Genomic DNA, 20,492 nt, shown 5'->3' on the forward strand with positions numbered 1-20,492 from the left:
TAAGTGTGTTTAAGGTATTCATTCGTTAGTTTTTAAAGAAAAAAAAGGATGTTGATTCATCCACTATCTTACATGCTTATCTCTAATGGGGCCACGAAAGGTGCTGGGGTCCATCTCCAGCACTCAGCGGGTGAGAAGCGGGGCACACCCAGACAGGATGCCAGTCCATCGCAGGACAAACAGTTATGCACGCACACACCTGTGGAGGAATTTGATAGACCAATCACCCTGACAGTCATGTTTTTGGAGTGTGAGGGAAAGGCGGAGTATCCATGCACCGGGAGGACATGCAAACTCCATGCAGAGTTTGCATGTTTCAGGATTCAAACCCAGGACCTTCTTGCTGCATGACAACAGTGCTACAAACTGCGTCACAATGTAGCCCCAATACTCAAGTTATTTCTAATGTGTAATTGCAGAAATATTTGATAAAATTGTTTTCATTTATAACCACATATGTTGGCGGAGTGGTACATCTTCGTACACAAACAATCTTCAGAGGTAAAACGTCTTCTATGACAAAGCTTCCTACGTCATGTTGGATATCTGCAGATGACCTACTTCAGTGGAGAAATGTGTGTCAAATATCTGCAGGCAGGCATTACATGTGTTGTGTCGAAAAAAACTCTAAAATTAATAAAGAAATTGGCTATAATTAGAATCCTCAGAAAGCCAATATAAAACGATGTTAGAGAGCAGCATTTTAAGATTGTTTTTGAAAAGAAACTGGCAGGTCCAGGTGGACTTCCAGACCCAAGAATAAATGTGGAATTCACATTTACTCTGGCAAACATTGAAATACCTCTCTGAAACTCATAAACAGTTAGCAAAAGCCATAACGATACCACATCATTAGGAAGAACCAGAATGGACCACCAACCCATTACAAGGCAACACAGAACAACCAACTATGTGGACACATACTTGCATTTAAGGGGAGAAAAAAACCCCAATAAAAACAACATTTAACAGAAATTATCTTAGAGTATGAGAAGTCAGAGTACCAAAAGAGAACCCACACATGCACCTGAAGACTTTATGTATTAGAATTCAATCCAGGACATTCTTGCTCATGGCAGAGCTATTATCTGCACAGACCAAATTCAACTAAACAGAAGCATGCATTATCTTGAGCAATAGGTTGTCCAAATTTATATTTAAATCCAGATGATTTGAAACCATTTTAAATGATCTGTCTCCTTTTTCTAAACGGCACAGTGATCGCTCCATGGGCTTGCCCATGGAGCACACAGAAGATGAGACTGTTGATAATGGGGGTGTGAAAGGCAGCCACAATTGTAGTCTGATGAGAGGAAAGGTTTCACTAAATCAAAGCAGCCTTATGAATAAAACTAGGGCTAATTGATAATGCTCAGCCTCAAAGATGGTCCACCAGACCAGCTTAGGCTAATCTCCTCCAGTCCTAAACATTTGCCGAAACCCGGGATTGAACCAGGGACCTTCAGATCTTCAGTCTGACGCTCTCCCAGCTGAGCTATTTCGGCGATGTCTCCTGTTCCAGAACCGCACAGCGATCGTTCCATGGGCTTGCCGATGGAGCACACAGAAGATGTGACTGTTGATAAAGGAGTTGTGAAAGGCAGCCACAATCGTAGTCTGATGAGAGGAAAGGTTTCACTCAATCAAAGAAGCGGTGTGATGAATAAAACTAGGGCTAATTGATAATGCTCATCCTCGAACATGGTCCGCCAGACCAGCTTAGGCTAATGTCCTCAGGACGTAACCATTTGCCGAAACCCGGGATTGAACCAGGGACCTTCAGATCTTCAGTCTGACGCTCTCCCAGCTGAGCTATTTCGGCGATGTCTCCTGTTCCAAAACCGCACAGTGATCGCTCCATGGGATTGCCGATGGAGCACACAGAAGTTGAGACTGTTGATAATGGAGTTGTGAAAGGCAGCCACAATTGTATTCTGATGAGAGGAAAGGCTTCACTAAATAAAAGCAGCCTTATGAATAAAACTAGGGCTAATTGATAATGTTCAGCCTCAAACATGGTCCTCCTTACAATCTTAGGCTAATCTCCTCCAGTCCTAAACATTTGCCGAAACCCGGGATTGAACCAGGGACCTTCAGATCTTCAGTCTGACGCTCTCCCAGCTGAGCTATTTCGGCGATGTCTCCTGTTCCAAAACCGCACAGTGATCGCTCCATGGGCTTGCCGATGGAGCACACAGAAGTTGAGAGTGTTGATGATCAAGTTGTGAAAGGCAGCCACAATTGTAATCTGATGACAGGAAAGGTTTCACTAAATCAAAGCAGCCTTATGAATAAAACTAGGGCTAATTGATAATGTTCAGCCTCAAACATGGTCCTCCTTACAATCTTAGGCTAATCTCCTCCAGTCCTAAACATTTGCCGAAACCCGGGATTGAACCAGGGACCTTCAGATCTTCAGTCTGACGCTCTCCCAGCTGAGCTATTTCGGCGATGTCTCCTGTTCCTAAACCGCACAGTGATTGCTCCATGGGATTGCCGATGGAGCACTCAGAAGTTGAGACTGTTGATAATGGAGTTGTGAAAGGCAGCCACAATTGTATTCTGATGAGAGGAAAGGCTTCACTAAATCAAAGCAGCCTTATGAATAAAACTAGGGCTAATTGATAATGTTCAGCCTCAAACATGGTCCTCCTTACAATCTTAGGCTAATCTCCTCCAGTCCTAAACATTTGCCGAAACCCGGGATTGAACCAGGGACCTTCAGATCTTCAGTCTGACGCTCTCCCACCTGAGCTATTTCGGCGATGTCTCCTGTTCCAAAACCGCACAGTGATCGCTCCATGGGCTTGCCGATGGAGCACACAGAAGTTGAGAGTGTTGATGATCAAGTTGTGAAAGGCAGCCACAATTGTAATCTGATGACAGGAAAGGTTTCACTAAATCAAAGATGTGGGGTTATGAATAAAACTAGGGCTAATTGATAATGCTCAGCCTCAAACATGGTCCACCAGACCAGCTTAGGCTAATGTCCTCAGGTCGTAAACATTTGCCGAAACCCGGGATTGAACCAGGGACCTTCAGATCTTCAGTCTGACGCTCTCCCAGCTGAGCTATTTCGGCGATGTCTCTTTCCAAAACCGCACAGTGATCGCTCCATGGGATTGCCGATGGAGCACACAGAAGTTGAGACTGTTGATAATGGAGTTGTGAAAGGCAGCCACAATTGTATTCTGATGAGAGGAAAGGCTTCACTAAATCAAAGCAGCCTTATGAATAAAACTAGGGCTAATTGATAATGTTCAGCCTCAAACATGGTCCTCCTGACAATCTTAGGGTAATCTCCTCCAGTCCTAAACATTTGCCAAAACCCAGGATTGAACCAGGGACCTTCAGATCTTCAGTCTGACGCTCTCCCACCTGAGCTATTTCGGCGATGTCACCTGTTCCAAAACTGCACAGTGATCGCTCCATGGGCTTGCCGATGGAGCACACAGAAGTTGAGAGTGTTGATAATGGAGTTGTGAAAGGCAGCCACAATTGTATTCTGATGAGAGGAAAGGTTTCACTAAATCAAAGCAGCCTTATGAATAAAACTAGGGATAATTGACATTGCTCAGCCTCAAACATGGTCCACCAGACCAGCTTAGGCTAATGTCCTCAGGTCGTAAACATTTGCCGAAACCCGGGATTGAACCAGGGACCTTCAGATCTTCAGTCTGACGCTCTCCCAGCTGAGCTATTTCGGCGATGTCTCCTGTTCCAAAACCGCACAGTGATCGCTCCATGGGATTGCCGATGGAGCACACAGAAGTTGAGACTGTTGATAATGGAGTTGTGAAAGGCAGCCACAATTGTAATCTGATGACAGGAAAGGTTTCACTAAATCAAAGATGTGGGGTTATGAATAAAACTAGGGCTAATTGATAATGCTCAGCCTCAAACATGGTCCACCAGACCAGCATAGGCTAATCTCCTCCAGTCCTAAACATTTGCCGAAACCCGGGATTGAACCAGGGACCTTCAGATCTTCAGTCTGACGCTCTCCCACCTGAGCTATTTCGGCGATGTCTCCTGTTCCAAAACCGCACAGTGATCGCTCCATGGGATTGCCGATGGAGCACACAGAAGTTGAGACTGTTGATAATGGAGTTGTGAAAGGCAGCCACAATTGTATTCTGATGAGAGGAAAGGCTTCACTAAATCAAAGCAGCCTTATGAATAAAACTAGGGCTAATTGATAATGTTCAGCCTCAAACATGGTCCTCCTTACAATCTTAGGCTAATCTCCTCCAGTCCTAAACATTTGCCGAAACCCGGGATTGAACCAGGGACCTTCAGATCTTCAGTCTGACGCTCTCCCACCTGAGCTATTTCGGCGATGTCTCCTGTTCCAAAACCGCACAGTGATCGCTCCATGGGCTTGCCGATGGAGCACACAGAAGTTGAGAGTGTTGATAATCAAGTTGTGAAAGGCAGCCACAATTGTATTCTGATGAGAGGAAAGGTTTCACTCAATCAAAGCAGCCTTATGAATAAAACTAGGGCTAATTGATAATGCTCTGCCTCAAACATGGTCCACCAGACCAGCGTAGGCTAATCTCCTCCAGTCCTAAACATTTGCCGAAACCCGGGATTGAACCAGGGACCTTCAGATCTTCAGTCTGACGCTCTCCCAGCTGAGCTATCTCGGCGATGTCTCCTGTTCCAAAACCGCACAGTGATCGCTCCATGGTCTTGCCGATGGAGCACACAGAAGTTGAAAGTGTTGATAATGGAGTTGTGAAAGGCAGCCACAATTGTAATCTGATGACAGGAAAGGTTTCACTAAATCAAAGATGTGGGGTTATGAATAAAACTAAAGCTAATTGATAATGCTCAGCCTCAAACATGGTCCTCCAGACAAAGTTAGGCTAATCTCCTCCAGTCCTAAGCATTTGCCGAAACCCGGGATTGAACCAGGGACCTTCAGATCTTCAGTCTGACGCTCTCCCACCTGAGCTATCTCGGCGATGTCTCCTGTTCCAAAACCGCACAGTGATCGCTCCATGGGATTGCCGATGGAGCACACAGAAGTTGAGATTGTTGATAATGGAGTTGTGAAAGGCAGCCACAATTGTATTCTGATGAGAGGAAAGGTTTCACTAAATCAAAGCAGCCTTATGAATAAAAATAGGGATAATTGACATTGCTCAGCCTCAAACATGGTCCACCAGACCAGCTTAGGCTAATCTCCTCCAGTCCTAAACATTTGCCGAAACCCGGGATTGAACCAGGGACCTTCAGATCTTCAGTCTGACGCTCTCCCAGCTGAGCTATTTCGGCGATGTCTCCTGTTCCAAAACCGCACAGTGATCGCTCCATGGGCTTGCCGATGGAGCACACAGAAGATGTGACTGTTGATAATGGAGTTGTGAAAGGCAGCCACAATTGTAATCTGATGACAGGAAAGGTTTCACTAAATCAGGGGTGTCAAACTCAAATACACATTGGGCCAAAACTTTAAATTGAACAAAGTCGCGGGCCAAGGTTGAACAAATGAATCTTTTAATATGGACCCAAACAAGTTCTAAAATAACAATAAATATTGATCAAGCAAAGCTTATCTAACTTAAAAGTGCAGGTGTGCAAAATTGAGTTACTACTAATAATAAAACATATTATATTAAATAGAATATATTTAATATATAAAATAAAATATTAAATATATTAAATAAAATTTAAATAAACATTTAATGCCTCCTTTCTGACGTAAATGTCTAATATTAATTTGAAATTGCCTCGCGGGCCAAATATAATTACACTGCGGGCCAAATCTGGCCCGCGGGCCAGAGTTTGACACCTATGCACTAAATCAAAGATGTGGGGTTATGAATAAAACTAAGGCTAATTGATAATGCCCAACCTCAATCATGGTCCACCAGACCAGCTTAGGGTTAAGTCCTCAAGTCCTAAATATTTGCCGAAATCCAGGACTGAACCAGGCACCTTCACATCTTCAGTCCACCAGAGTGGCTGTAGGTAATGTCCTTAAAATTTGCCGAAACCAATGATTGTCCACCAGAGCTTTTAGTTTAGTAATTTTTATTTGTATTTCTAAATTTAGGTGTTTTGTTATTTTGTGTGGGCCACACTCATTAACTGTTGGTGACGGTATTGCTTGTCTAAGGTTTTTAGCCAACCATCATTACAACTCAAGAAAAACAAGAAGCAGAAGAGAAAAAGAGAATTTGCACATACATGCACATTACTGAGGTGTGAATTCCCTCTTGATGTCATTGATGAGCACACTTCTGTCCAGTAGGTGGCGGTAGATATACCTTACGTTGCTTACGTTCTCCCAATAAAACCTAAAGAAGATGAAGAAGAACTAGCAGAAGAAGAAGAAGAGAAAAAGAACGTCAGTTTCACCTTCGTCGATATACAGTAAGTAGCTTAATCCATCTTCTCCGTTTCTAGAACTTTCTGCTGGATCTGGCAACTTTAATCGGTTTATATGTTATTTAAGATAAGCTTATGAAACATTCATTGTTTCATAAGCTTATAAAAAATAAAAGACATTGCACACCAAAAGAACTATTCGTCTCCGTCGCACCACACTGCATCTAAACAAACAAACAAAATTATGAAACGTATTGTTATTATAATTATTATTTTCATTTTACTTTAATATTGTCCACAACATCAGTGATTTTGCATTTAACCAAGTGAAAGGTCTACGTTGTTCTGACGACACAACATTGCTTTGCATAACAGATGAACACGAATTAAAAATTGTGGAGACATAAAAACATACGTGTTGCCTTTGTAATTTTGGTTTTGTTGTTTTCGCATGTCTTTCAGTATCATGGCTACATTCTGAAGATTTAGCTAATGTAAAGAAATGGGATTAAAGTGCCTGTGAAGGTGCCCTGGTTTCTGATGCCAGACTCAGAAACATGAGTTCTTCGAAAAACAGCTGATATGTTGGGATTGTCAACCACAACCGTCTCTCGCATTTACAGGTTTTTGAAAAAGAACATACAGTGGAAAACGATGTTGGATCAGTATTTTCTTGAAACACCTCTTCTTATGCTCATACAAACACAATGAAGTTGTAACTGTAGATATTAACCGATAATCAATAATAGTATTTTATCTGTTCTTTATCAATTATTACAGTAAGGTTTATCTTGTGCACCTCTCTTGTCAAAAGTTAATTCGCTATCAGGTCAACAGCCTTTACATGCACTTTACTGGGTACTTGGTAAATTCTTAAAAAGCATACCTAACATGAATGTGGTGAAAGTAAATGGGACATAAAAAGACCAAAGAAGAAATACTATAACTCTCTGGCTGCTAAAGCTGTCTCTAATATGGCTCATATTTCCACTTCAGGAAGTTTAAGCAATCATGGAGTGACAACTACTTAAAGATAAAGACTGAGGAACAGGTTTTAAAAGAGCAGAAGCCGAGCATTAACCCATTCTGAAAATAAAATCCTTTTGTGGTTACAGATCCTTCTGAAATTTCAAACGACAGTGTTTTCAGTCACAAACATCAGACCAGTTTTTCCTCATTTTGTCGCTAACCAATCACAGAAAATCTTTCATCAGTTTCATTATAGCTGATAACTAAGTTTAACTCTGGAATATTTTTTTTTCTTTATTCATTCTCATTTTTCTTTATTTCTTCATTTTCTTTTGGATTGTTGGGAAAACTAATTGCAAAAAAAAAAAAAAAAAAAAAAAAAAAAACATTTATTTGTTTCTGTATCATGGCCAAGAAGGGTTGAAGACTTTTCTGACATCAATGTAGCAGTCATCATGACTGGCTCAACCACTATTGTGTCATTGACTTGGTAAAGTAGAAACATTACAGTGTAACATAAATGCCATGACTTTTACTTTCCAGCCAAAAGAATTATGATGCAATGCCCCAAAAAGTTACATTTGTGACTTGTTTTTAATAACAAAATAGGAAGTGAGTAGTTTTCTTCTATTACAGAAGAAGCAAAGATGGTCCTGCATTTCCCCAAATTTTTCCTAAATCAATTTGTAAACTGAAGGAAGGAGAAAACGTTGGGACTGTAATGATTCCTCAAATAATTTGAGTACCTTGATTACTAAAATATTTTTTACAACGGCTCTGTTTGATATTTTAAAAATGGTTCCACTCTTCCTGTGTCAGATTTTCTAAAATCTCAATCTCAACAAACTGATTTTGGAATGCAAGAAATAATCAATAATCTGGGACGTTTTCATTCCTGCTTTTTTTTTTGGTAACTGTTGTTAAGTGGATAGAGTTTACTTGCAATTGGAAGGTTGTTGTCTCTATTCTTGCTTCCTGAAGCCACCTGTTGATGATTTAGTCTTCTTAAAACAAACTGACTTATTTTCCTTTTAGTTGTGAGATGTGGGAACAAAAACAAAATAATTAACAGAAGATGGATACCTTTTTCATAAAGGTGTCCAACCAATACATTTTCACATAATTTGTTTTGCAAGGGTTTGGTTTGCTTAGAATTTCAGTGTAAGAAGAAACCCAACCTCCAGAAAAGGTTGCAAGATCACTACCTCACAAGTGATTCAGACCAAAGTTAATAAACCATAGATGTGTAAATGCTTTTGATATTTGATACGATTGGTCTTATTTTTGATCTGAAAACTGACTCTAAAGAAAGCTCTCAAAAAAAAAAACTCTCAACCTTAAAACTAAAATAAAATTTAAAATAAAACATATCCAACCAACAAAATTATTTGTTTGTACCTTCCCTTGCATGATGGGACAAAAATTTGAAAAGCTAAAGCTTCACACGTCAGTGTAGTCCCCAATAACAGAAAAAGTTGATTCAGACCTTTGATGTGAAACTACATCATTTGACCAGTTCTGGAGTAGGAGGAGAGGAAGTAGTCACAAACAGATTCAGTTTCTGACTTAAAGTTACTTCATGGAGTAAGACCATATAAAATATTATGTAATGAATTGTGAATGACATCATAGTGGCTTTTTATAATCAAATGTCGGAAACCACCAGCCAACCCCCATGTTGAAGCAATAAGAGGCCTGGTCTACTATTTTCCAGATGAGAAAGGAAAGGGTGCATTAGACACTCCCTTCACCTGGGACATATTGTGGTCCAAGGTAGTGGTCTTTAAGACAGAGTTATATGCTGTCTTGAAGTGATGGTTATTGCACTTCCACATATATATTTTCTTCTATGCCTCAATCACATTTTTTTCTCCCCCACACTACACCTCGGTCATATGACTTCACATCATGAGATTATGTGACGTCTTCGTTTGGGTATTTAAGGTCAAAGATATTTCATAATTTCATACATTACAAATCAAATATTTGTATACTTGGATGAACAGAGACATGTTCTGTAATTTATATAGGTCAGTATTGATAGATTAATTTCTGATGTCTAAACTAATCTTCATAGACTTGTTTAAAAATATTAATGTAATGTGTCTTAATCGTAATTGGAGATTATCAGCTTAGTGTTGTAAGGACTTGGAATAAATGAACGCTTAGAGCTGTCTAGTTTTGAACAAACCACAACACCTTTTATTAAAGACCAGTTACATCTTTCTGTTAGATCAGATGTTTCCTCTATAAACTGCTGCTTCATCATTCATACAATCATCGTTATTCACTTGATACTATGTGTGTTGTGTTACAGGTCAGAGACAGCTGAACCTGGACAACGTTTCAATGAATCATCTAGAGTCCTAACAAGATGATAGGGTGAGACTTTTTTTTTTCTTAAAACAAAAACATTGACATTTTTTAGCTCAAGAGTAGTCTGGACAATGCTTTGTGATATTTTCATTTTGTTATACAAATTTGATTGTCTTTTTCTGTAATTTGTTGTAGAAATGGGCTGCAGTTCTGTTCTACATTGATGCCAAGCAAGAATAATGGGATAAAGGACCTTCCCAATGATTTTACAGGACAGTCCTTATCTGCTGAACTGATGTAAGCTGTCAATAACCACCATGAACTGCAGAAATGTTTTGATATTTTGGCAAGATACATAAACTAGAGCTTGGTAAAACGATTAAAATTTTTTGCAACAGATGTTTGTAAACTAGATGGTTTATATCAAGTTAAATTTAAATAAACTCTTAAGTGCTGTTTTAATGTTCAACCTTATAATGATGAAGTTCAGTGGTTCTCAATAGTTTTTAGAAGCTTTTCTACTTACACCAGGTTCTGATGATTTTGGCTCAGCAAACATCTATTAATCCGCCATCAATAGAAAGCAGATGTGCTGAAGCAGGGAAACCGAAGACATGTCGGACAGTGGGTTGAAAAACATTCGTGTAGTGAACTGTTGCACATTGTCTCACAGTCACATAATGAATAACAAAGGAAAAACAATGTTATTGATGATTTATTGGGTTAATGACCAAAATTATGATTTATTTGTTTTTTTATTACAGTCTAGTTGTGTCTGAATGACTGTTCAGACATTCAGACACTTATTTAAGAATAAAAAATTTCTAGAGGTGTGATCTGAAGATCTCCTGAATAAATAACTTTTTGTGCTAAAGTTGTGTAATTTTACTTTGATTCAGGAGGCTGCTGCACAGAGGAGACTTTTCTAGCCCCATCTTTGTGTCCTGCAGGAGTGATGCATCAAAGGACCTTCACTTTGACTTTAAAGCAGAGCTCTTACCTGCTGAAGAGATGTAAGATGACAAAAACAGAACGTCAAGAAAGTTTGTTTAAAAATAGACTGAATTGATATTATTCAAGTGAAAATGTTGAGAGCTCAAATGCATGTCAGACATATGACATTTGAAAGAGATTGGACGGATGAATGGATGAACAGATGAATGGGCCGAAGGATGAATAGAGCTAGACTTCTCATCTGGCCGTTTTGAAAACCAACATGTTTGACATGTTTTACAGTCTAAGCAAAAACTTTAAACCCTCAGTTTCTTCAATAGTTGTGATTGTTGGAAAAGTGTTTTGAGATAATCTGCAGAATAACAACTAATAAAACTGTCTTGTCACTCTACCATATTTATTAGACGTATATCTTTGCTTTTGCTTTATCCTCTTTCAGAATCCAGCTACAGAACCCAGACTCACCTGATCCTAGCTGTGCATCATGTCGGAGTGATACATCAAAGGATGTTGTCATCTTTTTTAAAATAAATTCATCATCTCCTAAACAAATGTAAGTTGTTATTGAAACAACACAAATTTGTTGAAGCATTTTGAGAATGTGCTAAATTGTTGTTAGCAGTGTTGTAGCACTTAATTTTACTGCAATTATAAATGTTGAACCTCAAATGAATTAATATTTACAGATTAAAATACTTCAGTATTAGACACATAAACGCTCCATAAATTAAATAATGATTGTAGATCACTTAATATCACATCATCATGGGTCTTTATAAGTGTATAAATATTTAAAGATGAGTATTTAAAACCCATTAGTTGCTTAGCATTATTACTTGTCTTATACACCATTATCTCATGTGATATATCTTGGATGTAGTAATACCCAAGTAGAATCAAGCTTGTGATATAATGTTGTGACTCAAACATTTATTTTCAATGTCAGTTTTGAGTAAATAGATCAATTTGAAAAAAATAAAAACCTCAAAAAATGTTTTCTGTGCTACATAATTTTTTTTAAGCAAAAGTAAAATCTACAGATTCAGCACTGCACATTTTATGCCTGATGTGTCTTATAAAAAAGGGTAAACTTGCTCTTTCTTTTTCTCCATAGACATGACCAGAAAAGCTTGCAGAAGTGTTTCTATCTACAATATACTGAAGATTTTGTAAATCTGTGGGAGGATGGAAGCGTGTTGGGAGAGGGAGCATTACCAGATATCATAAAGGAAGACCTTGACAAAGTTAATCTGAAGCAACTAATTGATCATATTCTCAAAAGTAAGAAAATCTTCCTTGAGATAGATTATTCTTAATTTTCTTACATGTAAATTAAGTGTGTGAAATGTATTTTTTATAATTCCCTTTTTTGTTTATTCAGATGCTGATGCTGCAGTTTGCCAATTTAAACTTAGATCTGCTCTGACAAATAAGTTTCAGTGTGTGTCAGAAGGGATTGATAAGGCAGGAAACCCAACCCCTCTGAATAAGATCTACACAGACCTATACATCATAGAGAGTGGACCCAGAAAGGTGAATGAAGAACATGAGTTTGGCCACATCGGAACACTTTCCAGGAAGCAAAACGGAGAAGAAGTGACAATTGGACTGGAACAGCTCTTCAGAGGGTCACCTGGACAAGAAAACTCAGTCAGAACAGTTATAACAAGGGGAGTGGCTGGCATTGGGAAAACTGTCCTAACACAGAAGTTCACGCTGGATTGGGCTGAAAACAAAACCAACCAGGACATCCAGTTCATATTCCCCTTCACATTCAGGGAGCTGAATTCTCTGAAAGACAAAGAGTTCAGTTTGGTGGAACTTGTTCATCATTTCTTTACTGAAACCAAGAAAATCTCCGGGTTTATTGAGTTCCAGGTTATATTCATTTTTGATGGTCTGGATGAGTGTCGACTTCCTTTGGACTTCAAAAACAATGAGATCCTGACTGACATTACTAAGCCTGTCTCAGTGGATGCGCTTCTGACAAACCTCATCAAAGGGAAATTGCTTCCCACTGCTCGTCTGTGGATAACCACACGACCTGCAGCAGCCAGTCGGATTCCTCCTGACTATGTTGACCTGGTGACAGAAGTCAGTGGGTTTGATGACCCACAGAAGGAGGAGTACTTCAGAAAAAGATTCAGAGATGAGGAACTGGCCTGCAAGATCATCTCCCACATTAAGACATCGAAAGCCCTCCACAACATGTGCCACATCCCAGTCTTTTGCTGGATCACTGCTACTGTTGTGGAGGACGTATTAAACACAAGTCAGACCAAAGAGCTGCCAAAGACAATGACTGAGATGTACATCCATTACCTGCTGGTCCAAACCAAAGTTAAAATGGTGAAATACGATGGGAACAATGAGACAGATGAACCCTGGAGTTCAAAGAGGAAGGAGATGATCAAGTCTCTGGGAAAACTAGCTTTTGAGCAGTTGCAGAAAGGAAACTTGATCTTTTATGAATCAGATTTGAAAGAATGTGCAATAAGTGTCCAAGGTGCTTCAGAGTTTTCTGGAATGTTCACCCAGATTTTTAAACTAGAGAGAGTGCTGTCTGATGTCGAACTGTTCAGCTTTGTACATTTGAGTATTCAGGAGTTTCTTGCTGCTCTTCATGTCCATTTGAGCTTCACAGAATCTGGTGTCAATTGTCTGAAAGAAAACACCCTGCCAACATTGTCCACATTGTTGAAGAAACCAATGATCCTCAAGTTTTACCACAGTGCTGTGAACAAGACCTTACAGAGTCCAAATGGGCACTTAGATTTGTTCCTTCGCTTTCTGCTGGGACTTTCACTGGAGACAAATCAGAAACTCCTGCATGGCCTGTTGAAGCAAACGGAAAGAAGCTCTCAGATCAATCACGAAACTGCCCAATACATTAAGGAGAAGATCAATGAGAATCTGTCGACAGAGAAAAGCATTAATCTGTTCCACTGTCTGAATGAACTGAAAGATGGTTCTCTTATGCAAGAGATCCAGCAGTTCTTGTCTGCAGGAGCACTACGCACTGATAAGTTGTCTCCTGCTCAGTGGTCGGCCCTGGTCTGCTTCTTATTATCTTCAGAAGAAAATCTTGATGTATTCGACTTTACCAGATTTTCTGTCTCTGAAAACAATCTTCTCAGGCTGCTGCCATTGATCAAAGTCTCAAAGAAAGCTGTGTAAGTACACATTTTATTTCAATGTCATTTGCTTTGTTGGTAAAAGCTTAGCAAAAAATTAACCCTCAGTTAAATTTTTTTCATATTCTTTTTCAGACTGACTTTCTGTGTCCTTTCACAAAGTAGTCTTGAAGCTTTGTCCTCAGTTCTCAGCACCAAGTCTTCTTTGAGGGAGCTGGATCTTAGTAACAACAAACTGCAAGATTCAGGACTGAGACAGATTGTTGAGGGACTGGAAAGCCCAAACTGCGCACTCAGAACTCTTAGGTGAGACGTTCAGAACCAAACATAATACTCAAGATGCTAACAGTACTCTTTCACCTGTTTTACATACTGAGTATTACAATTGCTACTTGTTTTGTTTAATTTTAAAGTGTTAGCTTATTTTGTTGGAATTAGTTCAGACAGCACTTTGTTTTGTGCCTATAGAGATTATATTATCATCTACAAATGAAAGCATTTCTATTGCAAAAAATAATTTATGCATATATTATGAAAATATATTGTGAATAATTATTAAAATTGTGTTTTGAAATTAACCTTTGAATTATATAGCAACACCTCTAGCTTTGGATCATGTTTTTAGTTTTTTGTGACATCTGAGGTGTGAACTATTGCATTCAAGATTTTATTTGCTTAACAGAAGTTCAACCTTTGTTTTTTGTTTTTCTTCAGAATGAGTGGTTGTTCCATCTCAGAGAGAAGTTTTGACATCTTACATCCACATCTGAGCAGCTTCTCTCACCTGAGAGAGCTTGACATGAGCAACAACACCCTGCAGGGTTCAGCAGTGAATAAGTTGTCTGAGGGACTGAGACATTCATTTTGTCAACTGGAAATTCTCAGGTCTGAATGGAGGAAAGCAATATTTGAAATTTAGCCATTAAATTTTTTTGGACATGCTGAACATAATATTTTGTCTGTTCTTTTGCACTTCTTTTCCCCCATAGACTGAATCTTTGTTGCCTCTCAGAAACTAGTTGTGAAGCTTTGTCTGCACTTCTCAGCTCTGAATCTGCTAGCCTTAAAGAGCTGGACCTAAGTAACAACAACCTGCAGGATTCAGGCGTGAAGCTGCTATCGACTGGACTGGAGAGCTCATACTGTCAGCTAGAAACTCTAAGGTAATCCCTGACTAATGAGCTCATTGGATGATCGTTTAACTCAGTCCAGTGCTAATTAAAAAGGGACTGTGTTCTTAGTGAAATCAGTCAGGTATTTCACCAGAAAAATAAACCTTAAATAATACTGCACTAGTAAATTACAAGTTCTGGTGAGAACCCAATAAAACTTTTGCCACTTCTGATGTGTTTATTTTGGGCATTCTGAAGCCTTTTTGCTTGGTGACTATATTAATTTGATTTTAAAATGTTACTGTGCTTTGTGAAAGTGGTAAAACGACCTAATTTCTTTCTTGAACTTGACACAGAAAAACATACTTCTATGTCTTTTATTGGGCTGCCATCTGATAGGGCAAAACAGTTGCCCATAATCGTGACATGCAAAGAAAACGATTTGCTAAAAAATAATTATTTTTACCAGATAGGTTTTTGGTAATTATTTGCTCATTTTTTTTAGCTAATGATTTTCTATAACATGTGATGTACATTTGTATTTAGCCCCATTTATTCTAACATCTTGAAGTACAACCAACCTACTTTCAGGAAGCATGCAGCTACTAAAAGAGATAGAACCTGGCAAGATATCTAATATAATCCTCATTTTATTCTGAAAGTAAAGTTTTGTCTTTTCCCAACATCTACAAAAAAAAAAAAAGTCGTCACTTTTGCTGACCAAAGTCTTCAGTTTGTAAGAATGACATAATTTCTAAAGTCCTGCATTGTGCTCACACTACACTGTCCTGTGTGTGTAGACTGTCTGGCTGTATGGTCACAGGACAAGGATTTGCTTCTCTGGCATCAGCTTTGAATTCCAACTCCTCCCATCTGAGAGAACTCGATCTGACTTATAACCATTCAGATGACGCTGGAGAAAAGCTTCTGTCTGCTAATTTGAAGGATCCACAGTCAAAGCTTGAGGTTCTCAGGTATGGAAAGGCCTGATTCAGTCACAGACAAATTCACTGTTTTGAGACAAAGAAAATATGTTACTGTCATTGTGTGACGGAAAGAAGTATTAACATTTTTCTTCCCTGCTAAATTTCTTCAGAACACATCCAGCTGGAGTCAAGTGGTTAACACCAGGACTGAGGAAATGTAAGCACAATTTTGTTGTACTTGCAATTTTGTTTTTTGTTCACAAAATGCAAGCTCCAGGCTATTTTACTAATATCTAATTTTCAGGTATGAGATTAAAAACTAGGACTTAAATTAACAAATGGGAACAAAAGTCAAATTCTGCCTATAGCAAACTGCAACAACCACATATCCACAAAAAACATTTTGATGCGTAGACTGTGGGTTCACATTGATCCAGTACTTTGGGAGACTAAAAACGATCATTTTCGAAGCTAGTTTCCAGAAGAGAAGAATTTCAAAATGCCAGTTTCATGTTTCAGTGTTGTGATGGCTTGAGAGCCCTAAGTTTGGGATGTTTATTCTTCTGTACATATGGTGGAAAGGTTATCTCTTTATAGCTCCAGTTACCCCTGAAAGCGTTTGTCACAGGTATAAAGGTGCCTCAAACACAGTGTTTCAGGACTCTGACTGTTCTGTCTCTCTTTTTGAGGCTGGCTAATGTTTTTGGATTGCTCTTTTTTATTTCTGGGTCATTCAATCTTATCACCAGTTCAGGGTGAATATTTTTTTTCTATTATTGACTTAATCATCTTTTTTTCCCCAGTGAACAGTTTTTTGATATTAATATATTTGAGCAAGTTAAGCTTTGTCTGTGGAGTCTCCAGTTTTGCTACTAACTATGAACCATGTTGGTACATGTGAGCCAGATCATGTTTGAAGTCAGGAAGTAGCTCCATCTCTCTCTTTGTGACTGGGCTAAGCCACACTCACACAAACAGCAGTGTTGCAGCGCCACCAATTGGCCTGGCATGCCTGCTACAATGTCTTTGGTTGCGCGACATCCTCTAGTTTGAATACAGATTATTTTTTGTTTTTAAAAATTTACTATATTCGTTTTTGTGTGAATGATGCCATAAATTATGGTTGGTTTATTGTTGGGGAATTCTGATGCAGAATATCTTACCGGTGAAGAGTTAAAAGAATGAAAAAGATGAAAGGTGACAAAACGAAGGGGAAAACTTCTCCATTAACATCCTGCCATGTAATAAACAGTCCATCTGTTGTGGTGCATATTTATACATGTCTTTCTTAGAATGTGTTTTTATCAAGAATACCTCCTCTGTGACTTGGTTTGCTGTTGTCTGAAACTTTTTGCTGAAGCCAGAAGTGTATCTAGAGCTACTCTTTATTGGCTACATTACCTAAAAACTGCAACAATAGTTTTGTAATATCTAGTTTGAAGGATAGACGTGTTTATTGAAATGTCCATGTGGGATGAAGCAGAGAGGTGATATAGGTTAATGTGTTGCATTATAACTAATATTATTGTGAATCACAAGGCATTATTTCTTATTTTGCTCTTCAGATTGCTGTGATCTCACACTCGACACAAACTCGGTGAACCGAAATGTGAAACTGTCAGACAACAACACAAAGGCATCATATGTGGAGGAGGCTCAGCCATATCCCGATCATCCAGACAGGTTTGAGAAGAACTATCAGGTGATGTGTTCAAATGGTCTGACAGGTCGCTGTTACTGGGAGGTTGAGCTAATGGGAGGGGTTCACACTTCAGTGAGTTACAAAGGAATTATCAGGAGAGGAGAGGGAAATAATGGTTGGTTTGGTGGAAATGACCAATCCTGGACTTTGTTCTTTGATGGCAACTCTTACTCTATTTGGCACAATAAAAGAGGAATATCCATCCCTTACACCACAGTGGTCACACACACTTCATCTCACAGAGTAGCTGTGTATTTGGACTGGCCGGCAGGAACGCTGTCCTTTTACAGAGTCTCCTTGGACACGTTGATCCACATCCACACTTTCCACACCACATTCACCGAAGCTCTTTATCCAGGATTTGGATTGTGGTCTTGGGTCAATGCTCCAAAAGGTTCATCAGTGCATCTGATCTCTTTATTTGAGTGATCAGGTCTTTTAGCACAACGAGACGGAGAGGTACCAAGTTAGCACTTATCAGCTCAACCAGCTTCTTTGCTACATTGACGTTACAACTTACTTACAATTTACTTGATGTAACTCTTATTTTGTTACAATATAAACTGTTTTGCCAGTTATTTATTTATGTATTTATTCATTTCTGTATTTTTTTTTAATTAAATGCTTTTTAACGGCATGTAATAGTAAAACTCAATGAGCCAGTAAATGATGGTTAAAAAGCTTGTCCAGAAATATTCTTTGACATTGTTAGAAATAGTCTTTGTATTTCATTCATAAACTGTCTTTTAATCATGAGTACAAAAGGTAATTTAATAGGATAAAATAATATCCAAAGGTGGTTTTGAATTATACTGAAAGAATTTGAATGTGATTCAAAGGAATTAATTCTGCTTAAATATTTCCAACCAGGACTTTTAGTGCTCGATTGAATCCATTTATATTAAAGAGATGAATCAAAGGAGAAATAACTCATTATTAACGTGGAGACACATTGTTATTGAGGTCAGGGAAACATAATTATACTTGTTTTATTATAACTGAGCTGTACTGTAGTGTGTTTGTGTATGTTCAAATCTGCCTTTGATTTGACTGTCATTTAAGTATTACTGAATTTAAGGACTGTATTTTGTTGCATTATATTATACATTAAGTATGTTGCACTTTCATGCTTGGGAGAAGGGGTATCCATGCTTATTTTCTGATGCAGCGTAAGGGCAATGTAATTTTTAAACTGGCGTATTTAACATGAATAGTACTGCAACTGTAATTTGTTGCAGCACTAGGGGAAACGTTACATGAGGGACTTTTCATATGTGGAGAAATACCAAAGCAAAAACAAAACACAAGTTTAAGAAAGAATTTTAATACTTTTTTTTATAAAACATGTACTTTGGAAAAAAATGACTATGAATAAATGATGATATAACAGGTTATCAATATTTTCCCCAGGATTTCAGGGATTTGGTGTTGTCTACTTTTTGTTGAACTGAGATGCTGGTAGGTTAAAAAATGCATGCAGTTATGTGGGGCTGGGATGCAAATCTTTTTGCTTATTAGAAACTGTTCAGAAAATGCACAATACCAGAAACCAGTAAAAACACAGAAATTATGTTACCTGTCTAATTACGGGAATAACATCAACAGCTACATATTTCTGAGTTTTTAATATAGACACTGTATTGAGCTTAAATACTCAAGCTGCAAATATTTCTATTTTACTGCCATCAAAGTTTTTTTTGAAAAGGTTCATCTTTACCAAAATTTGCAATATCGCTTTAAATGATTACTGTAAACGTAATTTGTTTTTAAATTAATTCTTTTTTTTTCACAAGATAACATGATTGTACAGCAGTACCTTTTCTCCTGGTGAAGGTACTGCCAGTACCAGTTTAATTTCCTTTTCTATACAGTCAATAGTTTTGCACACTATTTTTCTTCTTGAATCTGTATGTTCCTAAGTTTTACTCAGGTAACACGCTCATTTTACTTGCAGATTGTTTTTAGCGTGTTCATGCCTCTCAGGACCTTGTCTTTTACTTTTTTTTAATTTAAATTTTTGTTCTCTTTGAGAAACTGCACAAGTATTTCAGTTGTTTCTGAAAGCTATTAAAAGTTTATATTCACCTATCTACATTTATCTGGATTATTTTTGACTCATCTTTTTCTTTGATGACATTTCTAGTTTAAACCAGTATACTTATAAAACCTTCTCAAAATAAATTGCTGGAATTTAACGCCATTCCTTTTTACCAAACCTACTGATTTACTGAAGCCACTTTGGAGCTAATTTGGTGTAGTGCATAAGGTCATTGCCCATTTGGAAGACACAAATGTGTCCAAGCTTTAGCCTCCAATCTGATGTCTTGATCGGTTGTTTTAGTCTTTCTACACATCTATTTGGGTGTGAAGTTCAGCTGATAAAATGTTTTCAGTTTTACAAGATTAAAATTAATTAAAAGCATTTCTTACAAGAGAATCTTGGCCAAGACTGACAGAAGCACACAGATTTTACAGAACATTCATAGCAAAACTAAAAAAGTTGACACCAGGATTCCTCAGTCAGACATGATTTTGGGAGTCGCGTCCTTCAGTTCTGTTCGAGTTCAATCAGCTCATCCATTTACCAGGAACATTTGAGTGATTCATGTTTTCCTCTCCTGATTTCTTTCTGTATGTGCTGATTTTTTTTCAGACAGGACTTGACACTTACACACACTGTCAAAATTACAAGGTTCAGAGCATATTGAATTATTTTCTTTTAGAATCCAATACAGACCAGATTGTTTATGACTTGCACATCAAAACCTTGGAATTAACATAGTACTTGTAGTGACGTCAAGTGCTCACCAGATGGCAGTATTTCACCACTGACTATTTCTCCATTGTCTTTTAGTTGATGGCTTATATGTAGTCAAGAATTTCTTCACTGAATTAACAAACACCTGCAGTTGTTGTTAAAGTTTCATAAGTTTTAATTTTGTTATTGAAAGAAATTGATTTTGATATATTTTAATTTGATCAGTTACTCAGTACTTGAGTAGATGTTCAACCAAATACAGTTTTACTAGAATACTTTTGC

The 20,492-nt window shown here is 38.1% G+C and overlaps 1 protein-coding gene and 13 non-coding genes across 14 annotated transcripts; 1 reads left to right on the forward strand and 13 right to left on the reverse strand.

The window, feature by feature from the left end:
• Positions 1-1,432: 1,432 nt before the first annotated feature.
• On the reverse strand, positions 1,433-1,505 carry trnaf-gaa (transfer RNA phenylalanine (anticodon GAA)). Its single transcript has one exon. It is a non-coding gene; the product is annotated as a tRNA-Phe (tRNA).
• Positions 1,506-1,749: 244 nt separating this feature from the next.
• trnaf-gaa (transfer RNA phenylalanine (anticodon GAA)) lies at positions 1,750-1,822 on the reverse strand. The gene has a single exon. It is a non-coding gene; the product is annotated as a tRNA-Phe (tRNA).
• Positions 1,823-2,063: 241 nt separating this feature from the next.
• Positions 2,064-2,136, reverse strand: trnaf-gaa (transfer RNA phenylalanine (anticodon GAA)). Its single transcript has one exon. It is a non-coding gene; the product is annotated as a tRNA-Phe (tRNA).
• Positions 2,137-2,377: 241 nt separating this feature from the next.
• On the reverse strand, positions 2,378-2,450 carry trnaf-gaa (transfer RNA phenylalanine (anticodon GAA)). Its single transcript has one exon. It is a non-coding gene; the product is annotated as a tRNA-Phe (tRNA).
• Positions 2,451-2,691: 241 nt separating this feature from the next.
• Positions 2,692-2,764, reverse strand: trnaf-gaa (transfer RNA phenylalanine (anticodon GAA)). Its single transcript has one exon. It is a non-coding gene; the product is annotated as a tRNA-Phe (tRNA).
• A 244-nt stretch (positions 2,765-3,008) lies between these two features.
• Positions 3,009-3,081, reverse strand: trnaf-gaa (transfer RNA phenylalanine (anticodon GAA)). The gene has a single exon. It is a non-coding gene; the product is annotated as a tRNA-Phe (tRNA).
• A 239-nt stretch (positions 3,082-3,320) lies between these two features.
• Positions 3,321-3,393, reverse strand: trnaf-gaa (transfer RNA phenylalanine (anticodon GAA)). The gene has a single exon. It is a non-coding gene; the product is annotated as a tRNA-Phe (tRNA).
• Positions 3,394-3,634: 241 nt separating this feature from the next.
• Positions 3,635-3,707, reverse strand: trnaf-gaa (transfer RNA phenylalanine (anticodon GAA)). Its single transcript has one exon. It is a non-coding gene; the product is annotated as a tRNA-Phe (tRNA).
• A 244-nt stretch (positions 3,708-3,951) lies between these two features.
• On the reverse strand, positions 3,952-4,024 carry trnaf-gaa (transfer RNA phenylalanine (anticodon GAA)). Its single transcript has one exon. It is a non-coding gene; the product is annotated as a tRNA-Phe (tRNA).
• Positions 4,025-4,265: 241 nt separating this feature from the next.
• On the reverse strand, positions 4,266-4,338 carry trnaf-gaa (transfer RNA phenylalanine (anticodon GAA)). Its single transcript has one exon. It is a non-coding gene; the product is annotated as a tRNA-Phe (tRNA).
• A 241-nt stretch (positions 4,339-4,579) lies between these two features.
• Positions 4,580-4,652, reverse strand: trnaf-gaa (transfer RNA phenylalanine (anticodon GAA)). The gene has a single exon. It is a non-coding gene; the product is annotated as a tRNA-Phe (tRNA).
• Positions 4,653-4,896: 244 nt separating this feature from the next.
• On the reverse strand, positions 4,897-4,969 carry trnaf-gaa (transfer RNA phenylalanine (anticodon GAA)). Its single transcript has one exon. It is a non-coding gene; the product is annotated as a tRNA-Phe (tRNA).
• Positions 4,970-5,210: 241 nt separating this feature from the next.
• Positions 5,211-5,283, reverse strand: trnaf-gaa (transfer RNA phenylalanine (anticodon GAA)). The gene has a single exon. It is a non-coding gene; the product is annotated as a tRNA-Phe (tRNA).
• Positions 5,284-6,322: 1,039 nt separating this feature from the next.
• Positions 6,323-19,546, forward strand: LOC129362510 (NACHT, LRR and PYD domains-containing protein 12-like). The gene is made up of 13 exons (XM_055034055.1): positions 6,323-6,384; positions 9,626-9,690; positions 9,820-9,921; positions 10,524-10,637; positions 11,018-11,131; positions 11,693-11,859; positions 11,960-13,751; positions 13,848-14,018; positions 14,427-14,597; positions 14,702-14,875; positions 15,625-15,798; positions 15,921-15,967; positions 17,316-19,546. Exons 2-13 carry the CDS (start codon positions 9,683-9,685, stop codon positions 17,879-17,881), a joined length of 3,600 nt encoding a protein of 1,199 aa, XP_054890030.1. The 5' UTR covers positions 6,323-6,384; positions 9,626-9,682; the 3' UTR covers positions 17,882-19,546.
• Positions 19,547-20,492: the final 946 nt, after the last annotated feature.

This window comes from Poeciliopsis prolifica, unplaced genomic scaffold, assembly GCF_027474105.1.
Source record: "Poeciliopsis prolifica strain line A6 unplaced genomic scaffold, Auburn_PproV2 SCAFFOLD009, whole genome shotgun sequence".
NCBI lineage: Eukaryota > Metazoa > Chordata > Actinopteri > Cyprinodontiformes > Poeciliidae > Poeciliopsis > Poeciliopsis prolifica.